Genomic DNA, 16,982 nt, shown 5'->3' with positions numbered 1-16,982 from the left:
GTCCACAAGAAGGACCATCTGTGGAGTTTTATCCCGGATAAGCAGCTTTGGACATCAAGGGAGGACTTGTCGCCGTGGGGTTTGTTCTCCTCACACTGACACCCGGTATATTTGGGGGTTGCTCTGGGCGTGCGGGGGGTATATTTGGGGGTTGCTCTGGGCGTGCGGGGGGTATATTTGGGGGTTGCTCTGGGCGTGCGGGGGGGACCACCGGCAGCCATCAGCACCATGGCTGGGATCAGCAGGAAGGGTTCTGGGAGACACTCGTACTACTACCGGTTCCTTGGCAAGTCTCGCCTGCAACGCCAGCGCAGCAGGTCCCGCAGCCGCACCAGGCCCGCCGCCAGCAGGGGTAACTAACGCACCCACTCTATACTCTAACTCTAACGCACCCACTCTATACTCTAACTCAGGGGTAACTACACTAACCACACTCACTCCAGAGGGCCGCGTTGCATATTACTGTTGTAGCAAAAATAGCCGATCTACAAGCTCAAATAAATACTGAATTATTTTTTGCTTTTTTTTTTGTAACCTGAAAAGTAACTTTTTTTTTTGGTGATTTTCAAATGGATTTAGTTTTAGTTATGATAACCTTATGAACTAAATACAAATTGTACGCAAAAAGACAATACTACCAATACTAGTCGTTAAGTACTAGTCATTTAATACTAGTCATTAAGTATAATTAAAAGCAGGTCATGTTTGCATGTTTGGAATTGCAACAGCTGAAATCAATACTATCAGTATTCTGATATTAACCTGCAGGCCGCATTAAGTGAAGCTGGGGGCCGCATGTGGCCCACGGGCCGCCAGTTGCTCACCCCTGCTCTAACTGATACTGTACAATATGCTGGCCCATAATGAGGAGCCCCCCAGGCGTCTCCCCAAATTATTTGTTTTGGGGGGGTCCTTAGGTGATTAGCATAATGTCCAAAATAATTTTCTCACTCAACAGTAAACAAACCAACATACATTAGTGTATACACGGTGTCTGCGCATTTATAAAGTGAGTTGTAAGACCACATCTAAGAAAGAGGCAAACATTGTGAAAATAGCCAGATAAATAACCAAGCTCACAGTGCATCACAGAACGAGGCGTTGTGAGCTTGTAGTTCGGCTATTTTGGGGGGTCGCGGACTGCAAGGTTTTGGGAAACCTTGCCATCATGTACGCATGTCATAACCATTCCCAATAACACTATATTTCTATTACACGTACATTATGGCATCAGGTATAATTCAACTCAGATTATAGGGCTGTCGTCGACTTAAGCAATTCTTAGTCAACTAATAGCAGGGATGTGACTAATAAGGAACCAGGGGGTCCCCGGCAAAAGTATAGTTAATAGCGTAACAATCGTTTTACGTAGGCTATATTTAATCTATCTATTCCAAAATTAGTAAAATTTGTGCATAATATTGAATACATGAAGACGTTTTGAGCATCACTGATATAGCAACAGTCATACAGAAAAACTGTTAGGATTCAGTCTTAATGGGTTAAAGAATTCTGTCGCAACATTAATTAAAGAAAATCCCACTTTGACTCGGCTTTGCTTCACCAACTGTTACATGACTGTACTGTTATGTGTGTGCCTGAGATGACATTTTAGTGTGAGTCTTCACACAATGACGCTATTCAGTTTGGACAACTTAACAAGTGACAGCTCGCAGCTTTGTGTCAACCTGCTTGTTCTACCCTGCGTGGGCGCAGCTATGCCTGCAGTGCACAGTGAACCGTTGCTGTTACTGTTAGCGATCCAGACAATGTTTGAAAACAGTGACTTTTCAGACATTGTTAGTCAATCACGTACTGTGTCAAAACCAAATGTACACGTTGTCGTAGCCTGTCCCTGTGTTACCGTACTCGCAAAACTGAAAAGGGCAAAACCTTTCTTTTTTCCAGTTTAAATTCTTGTTGTTTTCAGCGAATTGCTGTCGGTACAGAAACCATGTATGTCCTTATAGTTCAACGTTTCAATGTTTTGTTTCCCCCGTAAATGTACTTCCTACTTCATCATACTACACAGCGTCACACAGAAGTAGCAGATCCACAAGCTCCCAGACGCAATTCCTGACAATTATACCAGTTCTAGACATACTATGAGATTTCTGCCTGACAGCAACGATGGCTGTGCGTGTGGTCAACACAGCAACGATGGCTGTGCGTGCGGTCAACACAGCAACGATGGCTGTGCGTGCGGTCAACACAGCAACAATGGCTGTGCGTGCGGTCAACATCAGTGAGCCATTTGGACTGTCCTCTACATTGTTCAGTCCCTCTGTGTCCTTGACAACTCTCTCCCAAAGCTTTGCTTGATGCCTCTGCTGCTGCTGCTGTTCCAATATTTTTTGTTTGTACTGCAAGGTTACCGTGATAATAACGGTAATATTACTGCAAAGTTACCGTGATAATAACCTGTGGCTTTAAATGTGTGCCTGGAACATTTAAATCCCTGCAGTGTCACGCTTCTTGCTGACATGGTGTTTGTCCAAGTGAAGTGTGGTACGGTAACACATGGCCCCAGCATGTTGTTGTTTTGCTTTGATCATTTATACATTATGTTGGGCAAAAACCTCTTATCTCCATATTTTTTATTTTTGTGTGTTTGAATCCTGAAAAGTATAGACAATCTCGCCTCCTTTGAGAACAATGAGGGCACCAGGAAAAAAATCGTTTCCCCATTCATTTTCCCCATAGACATTTCAAAAAGTATTTATTTAAAAACCTTTAAAGCCTCGGACAAAGCCAACTCGGCGGGTGACAACTCATGACAATAGACACATTCTTTTTGGGCAGAACTTATTTTTTGGTCGGGTTTAGAGGTCTTTAAACTAAGACTTTTTGAAACGTCTATGGGGATAATGAATGGGGAATTATGTCCTGGTGCCCTCCCAGGGGGTGGAACCGCAACGCTCTATATAGGCCTACTTTGTTGGCCAGAGTCCCCCCCCCCCCCCAGGGGTCTAGGGCCAGCGTCATTATTCTCATGACAGCGGCTACGATCCCATAGGCTGCAGGGCTGTTAGTAAAAGGTGTTTACTGTCTTGTGTACAGGAACTCAAGCGTGCAAATTAATTTGTTCTGGCTCCTTGGAAATCGTAGCAGCATGAACAATAATAATAATAATAACACTCGTAATATTACAGGAACAAACAACTCTATAGGTCACTATTGTGACAGAGTATTATTATATATTGTTGGGGACAGACAGACAGAGGTCTGTTTCTTTCTTCTCTTTAATTCTGATGACAGGGCTGCTGTGAAGTACCTCTGCCTGTCATTCACCTCTCAAAGGAACACACACGCACCCTTGCACACACAGCAACACAAACACGCGCACACACACACACCACACACACACACACACACACACACACACACACACACACACACACACACACACACACACACACACACACACAATCACTGACATGAATAGATGTGAAATAGGTAAACACTCAAATTAATATACACACTCATACTGTACATAAAGAAGCTTGTATTCACACAAGCAGATATGCACACACACATACTGTACAGACATCATGCTCTTTGACTCTGACACACATACTAACTCACTATTTGACTGTCACACGCACACACTCACACAGCCTTGATCTTTCCAGCTAAGCTCATATAGTCCCTATACAAACGTAGCACAGACAGAAGCACACAATGATGCTCAGAAGGAGAGAATGAAAGTGTCCCCAGCCTTGATCCCTGTGGAACTCCCACACAGAACCAGATTAGACCACTTTAATCCTGGCCTTCCCTATTCTCTGTCGTGGGGGAAACCTCATATGTCCAAAACTAAGTTATTATTTTCCAGGATTCACATTAAAAAGTAGCAGATCCACAAGCTCTATAAGCCTATTTCATCGCTTCACGCCGCGTTTCGACCTTGTAGATCTGCTACATTTGATCCTTTTGTGTTACGCTGTATAGTATGATTTCTTTATATATATTTTTAAACGCAAAAAGTGAAAATATGGATATACAATGTTTCTTCCCGGCAACAATGATTTATGGATGAAGTGGTTTAACTCCTGCATGGTTTTGTTCAGAAGGACGCTAGAGTTCAAATATGTATACAGTTACAGTACCTCTAATTTGCTTTACAGTAAATGGGCCTGAATTGATAAAGCGACACTTTGTGGCCTGTTGCATTTTGGGATAAAAGAAGACAAAGAAAGACATGTGGGTTTGTCTCATTATACCTACGACTTCACACTATACTTGACATTGCTGCATACTGTGTGGTTTGTTTCAATTTCACTATGGTATGAAAATTGAGATAGATAATCTCAACGCACAAAAATGTCGTGCCACAAATTTTAAAATATATATTTTTCCTGTTTATTTTTTATTTTATATATATATATATATATATATATATAGTAACCAATACATTCCGTTTTTAATTTTCCATTCAACATCTGGTGTGATATTGTTGCTTTCGGGCAGAAGCCTTTTTTATTTATTTGTTCTCCTACTTGATCATACTACAGCGTCACACAAAAGTGTCAAAAGTACTGTAACGGTTTTGGACATTTGGTTTCTACCTTTTTTTGTAGTTCTGCTTATTGTTCTCTCAACTTGATAAAGTTCTGCTTATTGTTCTCAACTTGATAAAGTTCTGCTTATTGTTTCCTCAACTCGATGAAGTTGAGGATCGTGCAATGTAGTGAAAGTGAAACTATAAAAAAATAATGCTGTTTTTCGATTTTTCAAAGATAATAATTGTATATTTGCATATTATATGCAAACGCTCAGTGTACATCACCGGTCTCTCACTTCTCTCTTCCTCTATGAACTAATTCACTCCTCACAAAATTAGCCTTTTTGTTGTTGTAAAATATGCATGATCTCTCTGGCTCACACGGTGGAAGCTAGTGTAAAATATGAAATGCAGCTGTCTCTAATATGCTCTCCCTTATTTGCCTCATAACCGACATAAAGGCACATTTTAAAAGCTTGCAGGCAGTTACATTATGTACCCTGGAGCTAGTAAATGTAATGCAGTAAATGCAGTCGGCAGGCTCAGCCACACACGAGACGCTGTCGTTCATGCAGGAATGAACATGTTCTTTATGTCAAGGAAGTGTCCCCTGTGATCTTTATGTAGTCTCTTTGTGTCACACATGCACACAGTTATACATTTGAAAACTTGAAATGGGGCATTCTGCATAACTCTACTTTTACTATTAGGACTTTAAACATTTTTTTATACCAATACTTTTGTACTTTTCTGAATTCAGGACCTTTACTTGTAACAGAGTAATTATACATTGCAGTATTGATACCTTTAATTTTTTTACTCTTTATATATTGCATGCGTGCAAGCGAGAGAAATGGAAAGCTTACGCCAGCGCTAGTTCCCGTATCAAACCAGATCGTTCATTTCCATAATAACATATTTTCTCTTATCTCGGGGCAGCAGTGGGAAGGGAACGGTGACAGAGCCAACAGAGGGACATGTCGTGATCTGTCCTGTTGTCACCGTACGCTTCATTTTACATCATGTCTGACCGTCGCACTGAACACACACTGACACTGTCTTCTTTTAGACGCACCTCTACATTCTGTCCCTGTCCGGTGGAAACCTCAGTATGTCCAGAACCGACCTCTACATTCTGTCCCTGTCCGGTGGAAACCTCAGTATGTCCAGAACCGTTACTTTTCAAAATTGGCAGATCTACAAGCTCGAAACTCGTCGCTCCACGCCATGCTTCGAGCTTGGGGGATCGGCTATTTTTGAATGCTTTTGTGTATCGCTGTGATGTGATCAAGTACGTACAGTAAATACGGCGTTAATTTACCAAAAATTCACATTTGAATATGGATATGAGAGGTTTCTGCCTGACGGTAACGATCTAACTGATAGAGCCTTTTGTGCAAGCAGAACACGCTTCGTGAGTGACACTTCCAGTTTATTTCCATAGAAATGTATCCTCAAGAGATGCAAAGATAGACTTCAACAAAAATGCTGCCGTCCAAAGCCTGACCTCAGGAACTACTTTTTCTTTTGTTGATATAGTTATTTCTGGTGTCAAAGGTCACCGGCCTCTCCTGGCTTAAGTGTCAATGTGTCCTTGAGCAAGACACTTAACCCCCAACTGCACCTGTTGAGCCCGTTGGCGGTCCTCCACTGTGTGTGTGTGTGTGTGTGTGTGTGTTTGTGTGTGTGTATGTGTGTGCCTGGGAACTTAATCTAGGAAAAAGTTTAATGTGCAACACAATTCTATCCAATTTAGTAGTGGGGAGTCCCTGCTTCATCTCTCTCTCTCTCTCTCTCTCTCTCTCTCTCTCTCTCTCTCTCTCTCTCTCTCAGCTATGTGGTTCTTGGGCAGAACAACGTTGAAGACCCCGGCCTGCTCTAAATAGCTCTCTCTATCTTGGTTTTCAGTCCTGTCTCATTTCACCTCTTTATCATCTCTTTTTATGGAGAGACTTGCTCCCATAAACACCTGCTGCCAAGTGTGTCTCTCTCACTTCCTCTGTCTGTGTGACTGAGACGCACACACACACACACACACACACACACATACACACACACACACACACACACACACACACACACAGAGAGAGGGAGAGATACAGCAGTTTAGGTTGGCACATTTCATGAGATGACGGATGTGGTGCTTTGATTGAGACCGCTGTACACTAAATCACCTCATCAAACACATCACATATCACACTCTCCACTTGGCCATTTGTTTGCCAGAGCAAACAGAAATATATATTTATATTTATTAAAAAAGATGTCTCTGTGACCCATGCATGGGTCCCGGCCCACTGTTTGGGAAACAGTGGATGGGGATTTGATCACACTACTACAGCGTCAGATCCACAAGCTCCAAACGTGGCAAAGAAAAGCTTATTAAAACATTGTATCACATGAGTACAGTAGATCACCTGCTTTATGTCCACTATCTATATTGTACTTTGACCTCTTCCTACAGTAGCAATGAAGTGGAGTGAAAGTCACTCAAGTATATTGTGTTGAGTATCCGTACTGTACTTAAGTACAGTACTTCAGTATGTACTTTGTTTCCTCTCCACCACTTGAAAAATAACTCAACCAAAGCATTTACAGTTACTGGAATAGGATAATATTGATGCTGAGTGAGTGTGTGTGCGGGCTAGCAACAAGAAGAAGAAAAAAAAGTATCATGTCAGTGAATTTGGCCTTGACTGATTGTTTATGATGGCAGCAGATGGTTTCCTCTCTCTCTGTGTCACACTGCATGGTGGGAAGTGAGGACACAAATCAGACGTTTTTACTTGTGGAACGCGCGGGTCGAATTTGAAGTCGGTGGGGTGAACGGTTCTCCAGTTACGTGGATTACATACAGACAGACAGACAGAGACTGTATTTCTGCATTGTGGTATTGATACTTTTACTTGACTGCAACAACACTGAGCTTTTTGTCATGACTCAGTTTCCCATCAGGTTTTACATCCAAACAAAGGAAACTGGGAAATGACTGTGGCTCTTGAGATATTGTGATGAGTGTTTATGCCTAGTATAATGCTTAGGCGGGTTGATATACTGAAGTCGACCATTGTTCCATAGTGAAATCATGTTTCCCGTATTACCGGTACATGAGAGCAGTCTGCTCAGCTGTTAAGGTGATCATGTCTGTGCATACCAAGGCCTCGAACAAGGAGCATATCATTGAGACTCCGCAGAGCCAAGTTCCCCGGACGCCAGAAGATCCACATCTCCAAGAAGTATGGCTTCACAAAGACGTCGTCATTTCGACGTAGCATTATTCCGACAACGTGGCTTTGCGTGTGTTCAGTATTATTGTACTGTCGCCGAAGCGAAAACATCGTGAAACTGACATGTTGACATTACATAGCCGGTTAAGACTGATATGAGGTTATGGGAATATTACGTGGCCGGTTAAGACTGAGGTTAGGGTTTAGCCGTTACAGTTAGTAATAGTCGGACAACGGCTGACAGCAACGTCGGTATGTGGAAATGTCCATACTGGCTGCATTGAATCGTGTTGATGGCGGCTGATGACAGAGATTAAATACACTGATAACATCCGGAACCGCTTTAGCATTTAAAAAGACAGAAAAATTATAATATATATATATATATATATATATATATATATAAAAAAATACAGATATAAAATATAGATAAAGAACATACATCCTACAATTAAACATCAAACAACACTCTTTAAAAAGACAAATAAAAGTGCTTAATGTTTAAATGAAAACAGTTGCAAACCATTGATGTGGAAGATCGTTAAGGATGCACTCCGTGTTCTCCTGCAGCGCTGTGTTGAGATCACGTCCAATAATTCTCTCTGCACTTTCTATTACTCGTTGAAGCGATTTGCTCTCAGTTTGGGTAGTGTTTCCAGACGAGTCCTCGCTACGGGCCAGCCAGGGTGAGAGGCTGCATGAGTACTGGCTCCAGCCTTCTTCAGCATCCTAAGTACTGTATAGCTGTGCTTTTTTCACTGTATAGCAACAGTGTTTTCAGTCCTCTTACCATAGACTATAACAATGCTACCCAGTGCCTCAGTGCTTGGCACTCAGCATCAAGGGTTGAAATGCTACATTATTATTTATCATATCCAGGGAGTGTACTTTACAACAAGCTGCTGCATGCTAAAGAAACAGGAAACAGGCTGCTGAACTCTGGGCCACATGGCTTCAGGAGCCGTTGGTTGCCAAGGCTACTTACAACTTACTTAGGGGCGATTCACACTATGGTCCCTGCGTATATGCGCAGCACCGCAGTACGCGCTGATCTTATTCTGCGGACTACACGTGGCTCTTGGGCTTTGCTTGGCATAGTTTCCAAAGTAAAACAAAATAACAATAATGCTAAAGTAGAATCCATAGCAAACTAATATCAAACACGACACTGGAGCACAGAACTGACTGACACAGTGAATAGCAGGCAGGCTGACAGTGAAGTAGTATAACGGCAAAGAGGCAATGCAAATGTGTGTCTGGATTTATTTGAGACCATGTCGCAGAGTTGATGGTCAGTGTCCGGGCGTGCCAGCCATCAAGCACACCGCCATCTGGAGGATTAAAGTGTGTTATGCAAGTGTACCCGGGTGCGCTGTTGAATCTCGGGCAATGTGAATCATGGCCATCGGGGACCAGGCAACCGTATTCAGAAACGGTTCCAATGAAACGGATTCAGTCCGTCTCAGTGTGAATCGCCTATTACTTACCAAAACACTAGCACGGTTGATATTGTAGTCAATTGTTCCATAAATAGTGACATCACCTCTCCGTACAGTTATCTCAAATTACATGAGTCCACTCGGCTGTTTTCGCTCATCATTCGTCTCAGAGATTACGGCTGTGTTTCACCCCGAACAAAGGCTTCACACATCCAAGTTAATCCAACCTAATTGCCCGATGTTTCACTTCTCAGGGCATGCCGTGAGAGAGTGAATGAACAACTTACAGCAGTGGTTCTCAAACATTCCTAGGAAGGAAATTAAAAGATAATTATTAATTTTGTATGGTGTGTAGATTTATATAATAATTATGTGGTCACTCACAAGATCCTAAAACACACCGTTTGGGAACCTCTGGTGTAATGGAGAGGACAGAAAGTGGATTGAACAGACCTGAAGTGAATCCACCAGCTCTCGGTCAGATCAACTAACTGTTTTGCCCCAGGATTAGCTCCTGATCCCAGGCTGGTCTCTGGAGACTGAATAATAGCATGAATGGATGTGTCAACCTCCTCTCTCGCTAGCAGCCTCGTCAACCATGGACAATCCCCTAGATGAGAAAATACTTCCACCTCCACCCCCTACCTTAAAGAGTCCAATTACAGGACAGGTGCAGGCTAATCCCTGTTAATCCACTGACCACCTCTCGAATGTCCAGTGTGACCAGAAAACGGCCTTAGAGCGATGGCTGGGAAGCTGGGGAAACTGGGCTTATCGCTGACGCAAAAGACTGCGCTGTCAACACTTTCCATAATTTCTAGAATATAACAATGGACCCTTTACACGGTTCACGTTTCAAGGGTCTGGTTGTCTTGAGAATCATTGTCTAATAGGATAATGATTACATCATCATATCGTCGTTGTCGGGCAGAAATGTCATATTCTAATGTTTTGTGTTTTTTTTCTCAAATTAATGCATGCAAAAGCATCAAAGTAGCAGATCCACAAGCTCAATCGTGGCACAATATGCAGTGGTTTGAGCATTGTGGATATGCTAATTTTGCTATACTTTTGGTCCTGAAAAGTGAACAGTTTTGGACATATGAGGTTTCCACATGGATGTGAAAACTGTGAAAACTGTGAGTTGTGTTGGTCAGTCTCACACTGATGTTGGTGTTATGTTGTCTTGTCTGGACAGTGTCCAGCTTCAGTGCGCATCATGAGTCATGCAAAGAGATACGGAAGGAAGGAAGGAAGGAAGGAAGGACGGACAGAGGAGGAAAACACTGCAATTATTTCCAGAGTACATACAGTAGAGTCATAACTTTTGCTTTCAGGCCAGTGTGGATGCCCAGCAGTGTGATGATCCCATTAAAGTACTAATAGGGCTCTAAATCGTGACAAACATCCAAAGCCTTGGATAATAAACTTGAGGCGTGTTCGTAACCGCATGCTGAATCCTATAGCATTCTGCACATGTCATAATAGGCGAACATCCGGCAATAATAGGCAAACAAAACTTTAGAGAAAACTTTAGACCGCTGTGTTTCGGCAAATAGATTTGGTGCTAGGGGTTAAAAGGTGGGACCTCTGGGGGACACTGGTTAGTGAGGTAGAAGGGAACAAGTCTCCAAAACTTACTTTTCAGGATTAATAATTGAAAGTAGCAAAGGTATTAGATCTACAAGCTCAAAATGCTTTCCACCACGTTTCAACCTTGTGGATCTGCTACTTTTGTGTGTCACTGTATAGTGTGATCAAGTAAGCCGTTGAACCTCTAGTATTTCCCTCTACACCAAATCTCATCGCCAGAAAGTAGCATATCTATATCTACAAGCTCACAACGCACCACATTGTGACGCACTGTGAGCTTGTAGATTAGCAATTTCGGCCGGATGTTTGCCCCAGAGTAGTGACACTTTAGGGCCAACATTAGGTCACTGGGTCAGGTCGGTCCTGAGCTATCGCAAGTGACATATTTCCCCTAGACGTTATTCTGTTTCATTTGGCAACCTTATCTCATGTTGTGACAAAAAGCCTGCAAAGACCCTGCAAAGACCCTGCATGCTCCACATCTGTTTTTGAAGTCGGTAGTGCCGATAGGAACGCTGGCTTTTTGTCGCCCACTGCACAAACACTCACTTCCTGCTTCTCCCACTCAATCTACACCAAAACGTTAGTAGAAAGTAGCTAATTTACAAGCTCACAATGTGTCACAGCGTGACGTGTTATGACCTTGTACTGTAGATCTACTATTTTTGGCAAATATAATATATTCGCCTATCGAGACATGACCAGAATAGCAGAATAGGGACACTAAGGTTCTAGTTGTTAAAGGTGCCTCAAAATTACAAAAACAAACAAATAATTCCGTGCCGGGAATGGATTACTCCAGGTTACTGTCGCTGCCAACCTCGCTAATCGCGGCTTTTGTTTTATGCGTTTAATCCGCAGTATTGTTATAAATAAAAAGAAAATCCGTCTTCGTCTTGGAGAAAGATACTAGATGCATTCGCTTTGATGACGAAACCGGAAATCGTCACATGCTGTGGGCTGCTAGGGCTTCTGGGAAATTGAGGCCAATGGAAATGCATGGGGTGCAACGCCTCATTGAGACCAGTCTTGTGTGCGTCTTCCGGGTGCACCAAGATGGTGGATTATACGCTCGAATCATAACAAACCACGGGAGCTTTTTTTGCTGGATTTTCGCGGATTAAAAGCCCAAATAATTCAGCGTATGCTCTAAAGGTAATACAACAATCTCGGCAGTGAAGGGGGGTTGATTAAAATGCGGGTTAAGCGTGAAAAACAGTCAAACTGTTAACCAACAAACTTGTATAGACAAAAAAAGTGTTCTCTAGAACTATGAGGAACCATTCACTAAATAGATTCTTTAGGCAATGGTTCTTCGCAGAACCATACTGCATTGCCTTTTAAAGGACCATTTAGGAACCATGACTTCTTTCCTGTGTGCACTCCACACACCACTCCTCTTTCCTTTCCCCTCTCCTCCTCTGCCTTCCCAGAACACACAGACAGAAGACAAAGGCATGCCACTGCCAAGCCAAACAAGAGACAGACCTTCTGCCTGAATGTTTGCTCAAGCAAATCTGATACAGGATCCCTCTCTGTTCTGTTCTGTTCTGAATGCCGGTTGGTTTTGCATATACATTATACATATGTTTTTTTTTTGTTGCATGTTTTAGATGGCTTTGCTAAACTGAACCACAAACGACATAACCACACGTGGTCGTAGCCGAGTGAGGAAGAGAGGCAGTCTGGTATTTATAAGGTCACCGGTGTGACCCTTGTCTCGTCCATCTATGTGCGGAAGATACTTAAGACTGAGTTATACCAAAGATTTACCCCTTGCCTGAGTCGCCACAAGTACAAAAATGATATACAAATGGACCTCCTAAGTGGCCGCGGTCACCATCAGGGCTGAATGCACATACAGCACACACAGGCTGCAGTCCCTGGGCACCATATGCAAGCTCCAAACACTTGAACAAAACTCAAAATAAGACCTGAGTATTTCACAGCACTGAACTATTGTCCTATGGCTGGTGAACGTGCGATCTCGCCATCAGTGTTGCTGGATCTCGTCAGAGTGTGTCGCTGACACAGACTGCTCTCAAAAAGAGATAATTTCTTGTCCATTTTGATTTCAGAATGTTCGGAGCATAATGTGGCTTGTGAATAACGGGATCCAATATTTACTTCAATGGCTACTGTATGTGGCGAAGGACTCTGTTAAATGGATCATTGCAGGTGTGTGATTCTGTGTGCAGGTGGAACCAAATGGACCCTAATATGGGTCGATTTGGTTCCATTTGTATAGTTATGAGGGGGTTTCAGAACCACCACTGTGCTAAACCCACGTGGAACAGACACAGCATTTCAATCAAATTCTGGGAAGTTTGGGTGACTTTGGTGTTCTCACCCAGCACCATCTTTGTACTAGTACATAGTTGTACTGTATGTGCGACAGCGACAACAGCCGACATCGTCACACGACATTAAGCATAAATCAGACATTAACCGGACCCCAAACGGCTCCCCACGGAGTGCTCATCAAAACGCCATAAGAGCAAGCCATCTGCTGGTTGAATACAGAAAAGTATTTCCCCCTCTCCCCGAGGACAATTCAATCCTCCCCTTGTGCCCCTTGAGCAGCTGCTTTTGCAAACCTCTTACAAAAAGTTTTGGTTTTAGATCATTATAGCAGCAGCTATAGAGCTGCATCGGTCGCTAGTTCACTGAATATTGTCCCTAAATATCCTTTTCACATATAGTAGTTTTAATGTACCTCTCCAGGAACGGTTTTGTCTCACTGGACGCTGATGATTCTATGGTTCTGTGAAAAGGACCCTTATTGTGTGCTGTCTGCTCTCTCATTTCCATTGTCGCGCCGTGCGTGCGTTGAGACGTGTATGTAATCTATTCTGGAGTGTTCTTAAGTGCTTTCACTCTTTGTATATTGTCTCTGCTGCCTGCATAAGTGGATGAAAAATGTACGGTTATATGCATGCAATTAGGTATCTTGCACTAGCACTAGCAGTATATCTACTCACATATTACTGAAGTACAATTTTGAGGTATACATTTTTTACTCCAAAATGGACCTGTTAGGTGTACATTTGTACACTAAGAGTTACAGACCCATAAGGGTCCATTTGGTTCCAAACTATCATTTAGCTGGGGACCCCCTGGAACTCCCTCAAGGACCCCTGGGGGTCCTCGGACCCCACTTTGACTCTACTGCAGAGAGACACTGACTGCTGCGTGACCTTATCACCCCATCATCTCTTTGCACTCAACAAATATCTCAGGGGTCAAAAGTCCACTCGTGTCTTCTCAGCCCAGTGTTAACGCTTTACACACACACACACACACACACACACACACGCACGCACGCACGTGCTTTGTCCTTATACATTTCGTTGCTGGCGGGTGGAAACCTCATACTGTACTTCCAATCCCCAAATAGCAAAAGTAGCAGATCTGTAAGCTCAAAACCCGTCGCTTCACACACGCTTTCAGCTTGCAGATCTTGATACTTTTGTACTACAGTGGTAGTGCTTTCTGTTCTTTGAATGACATGAAACAAATTGTAATAAGATGTAAGAGAGATTTTTAGCGGGTGCAGTACGTAGTTCAGACTAGTCGTTGGTCCGACAAACGACAACCCTGCACCTCAAACCCTAACCATAACCATAACCGCAAGCACGGGAGCAGCACGGCGGAATTAACATGCGGTCCCCATTTTTAGCCTCATGGTGAAATCTGAAAACCAGTGCTATTGTAATGTTATAGTCTCTCAACACAGACTGTTGACTCCCCTCAAATTCAAGGAAAAGAGGGAGCTGTTATTTCCTTTATATGAGTTCTCGGATTGTTGTAATGTAGATGGTCACAGAAAACAAAACAGAGAAGTGGACGTGTCTGTGACTCAGGGAGAGGATTAGACCGTAGGCCGTGTGACTGACAAGAAGACCCCTGGTAAACAAACCGCTGCTGTCATGACAGTCTGTGATTTCTTTCCGCTATATACACACACACACACACACACACACACACACACACACACACACACATTTCAGTGGAACCACAGAGAATGTCTGTGTTTGACTGTGCGTGCTTGTGTCTCTGGCATATGCATGCGCTCGCACGCATGCACGCACGCACGCACGCACACACACACACACACACACACACACACACACACCATGCACGCCTATGCACGCCTATGCTTGTGTTTGTGTGCACCGCATTCTCTCTCTGTCTCCTCTCTGTTCTTTGCTGTCATAACATAAGTGTTCTGCATTTCCCTTCAGAGCATGCTGTGTTCCTCCCTGAGGGGAGCGTTTTTCTTATTTTTCTTTTACAAAGTGACTGTTGACAACGGGATGATGGGGTGTACTCTAGTGTCTCTCTCTCTCTCTCTCTCTCTCTCTCTCTCCATACCAGCTACTAGCTGTGTGTCTTTAATATCCACACACGCACACTTTAGGTGCTGTACTTGTCAACCACCAAAGAGGCCTTTAAAAGTTTGACTATTATAGTCAGTGAGCAATTGTTACGGAATTAGAAAATGGCAATGTGGCTTCAACCACTCAAAAAGGTTATTAGTCCCTCTTTCAGTGTTGCCATGTCCGCTTATTAGAAGCCACTTTGGGCTTGTTTCTTTTCTGTGAAGTCACTTGTAAGTGTAGTTGCTATTTTTCATGTCAAGGACCCCCAAATTAACATGTAATTGTCCATGGACCGCCCCACCCCCATCAAAAGTATTTAGCGTATTTATCAGATTTGTGATAAAATATTTCAAAACAAATCTATAACGTGTTGGAAACTTGCAGATCTGCTATTTTCTAATTATGCTCATGTGGCCTAGTCACTTCTTTTGGGCTTGTTTTCACAGACCTAGTTGCGTATTATGTCTGTCTTTCTCTCTCTCTCACACTGTGTGTTGACATGTTGGGGTATTTTGTTTTTGTGTCAGTGCATGTTTCTACTGCAAAGCAGCTTTCACTGTTCGCCAAAAACAAGTTTCAACTATGAGATAGCAAGCATCAGGGTACGATAAGAGTATAGCTTATTATTATGCTATAATATCATAGCTTAATATGCATATTGTCGATGTCGGGTAGAAACTCTGTATCTCCATTTTTCAATTTTTTTATGATTTTGTGAAAGGTGTTTGATATTTATTTTATTTCTTTTTTCGTGGGTTTTTAATAAATATTTAACCATTGAAAAGTAGGCTATTATCAGGAGCGTGTGACTAAATAATAATTTTTTTCCCCCCGGTTTTCTGGAAATGAAACCCCGACAATATGACACATCATGTTGTGAGGCAAAGCTCTAACTGTTCGTTTATAGCATGGCACGCACGTCGCACGCACACACGTATGGCACACACACACACACACACACACACACACACACACACACACACACACACACACACACACACACACACACGCACGCACACATGCACACACACACACACACACACACACACACACACACACACACACACACACGCACGCACACATGAACACACACATGCACACCCACATGCACACACACAGCATTCTTCTTTCCTTCTATGTATGATTAACTAGATGCTATCAGGTTTTTCATTGGTTTGTGTGAGGCCTTATCAGCTGCCTGCCTGCCTGCCTCCACACTGGGGTATTGTAATGCATCATGCATGCACACACATATACAATACCACACCAAGGAATGAGCCATAACGGGGAACATTTAACATGTCCTTTAACCACTTTTAGACCTGAGACCATTATTCTACAAATGAAGAGAGGAGAGTCCGCACACAGGTTTGCTCCAAGGTGTTTGCTTTTTATTCAATACACCATAAATAAGACACAACGTTTCGGCCGTGAACGGCCTTCATCAGGTGATAATCGGCAGTATGTGTGACAACTCCCTTTTAAACCCAGTCGTCACATCACGTGACTGATGACGACTGCATATTCTACAAATCTCTTCTAAATCATGACAGTTTTCAGAAAAAAACATATGTTTCTATATGTCAGTGGTTCTCAAACTATTTCATGTCAAGGACCCCCAGAATTATATGTAATTGGTCCCGGACCCCATTCTCAGAATATGTTGTTCCAGGGACCCCCCCAGAAGCAAAGATTTTAGTTAAACGTGTTCATTGGGAAAGTGATATATATGTATAAGATTTGCATACATTTACACTAACAATCTACAAGCTCATAGGGCTTGAGGAGGGCTTTGGACAGTTCAGATACGTCAAGTCAATTTCATTTATATAGCACA

General features: G+C 42.8%; 1 protein-coding gene across 5 annotated transcripts in view; it reads left to right on the top strand.

Annotated features, from left to right (window-relative positions):
- LOC310879210 (disabled homolog 2-interacting protein-like) overlaps positions 1-16,982 on the top strand; it is a 255,852-nt gene that overhangs the window by 56,197 nt on the left and 182,673 nt on the right. For 3 of the 5 annotated variants that reach the window (XM_083793692.1, XM_083793694.1, XM_083793691.1), the window contains exon 1: positions 223-352. The exons of the other annotated variants lie outside the window; for them this stretch is intronic. In XM_083793692.1, the coding sequence (XP_083649818.1) occupies positions 229-352 (124 nt within the window). In that variant the 5' untranslated portion in view covers positions 223-228. Of the gene's footprint in view, positions 1-222; positions 353-16,982 lie in introns of those variants that run through there. 5 annotated transcript variants of the gene reach the window in all.

Source organism: Protomyctophum parallelum (genome assembly GCF_964188405.1).
Source record: "Protomyctophum parallelum genome assembly, chromosome: 21".
Taxonomy (NCBI): domain Eukaryota; kingdom Metazoa; phylum Chordata; class Actinopteri; order Myctophiformes; family Myctophidae; genus Protomyctophum; species Protomyctophum parallelum.
Note: the sequence above shows the minus strand (reverse complement) of the source record. Positions and strands in the feature narration are given on the sequence as shown.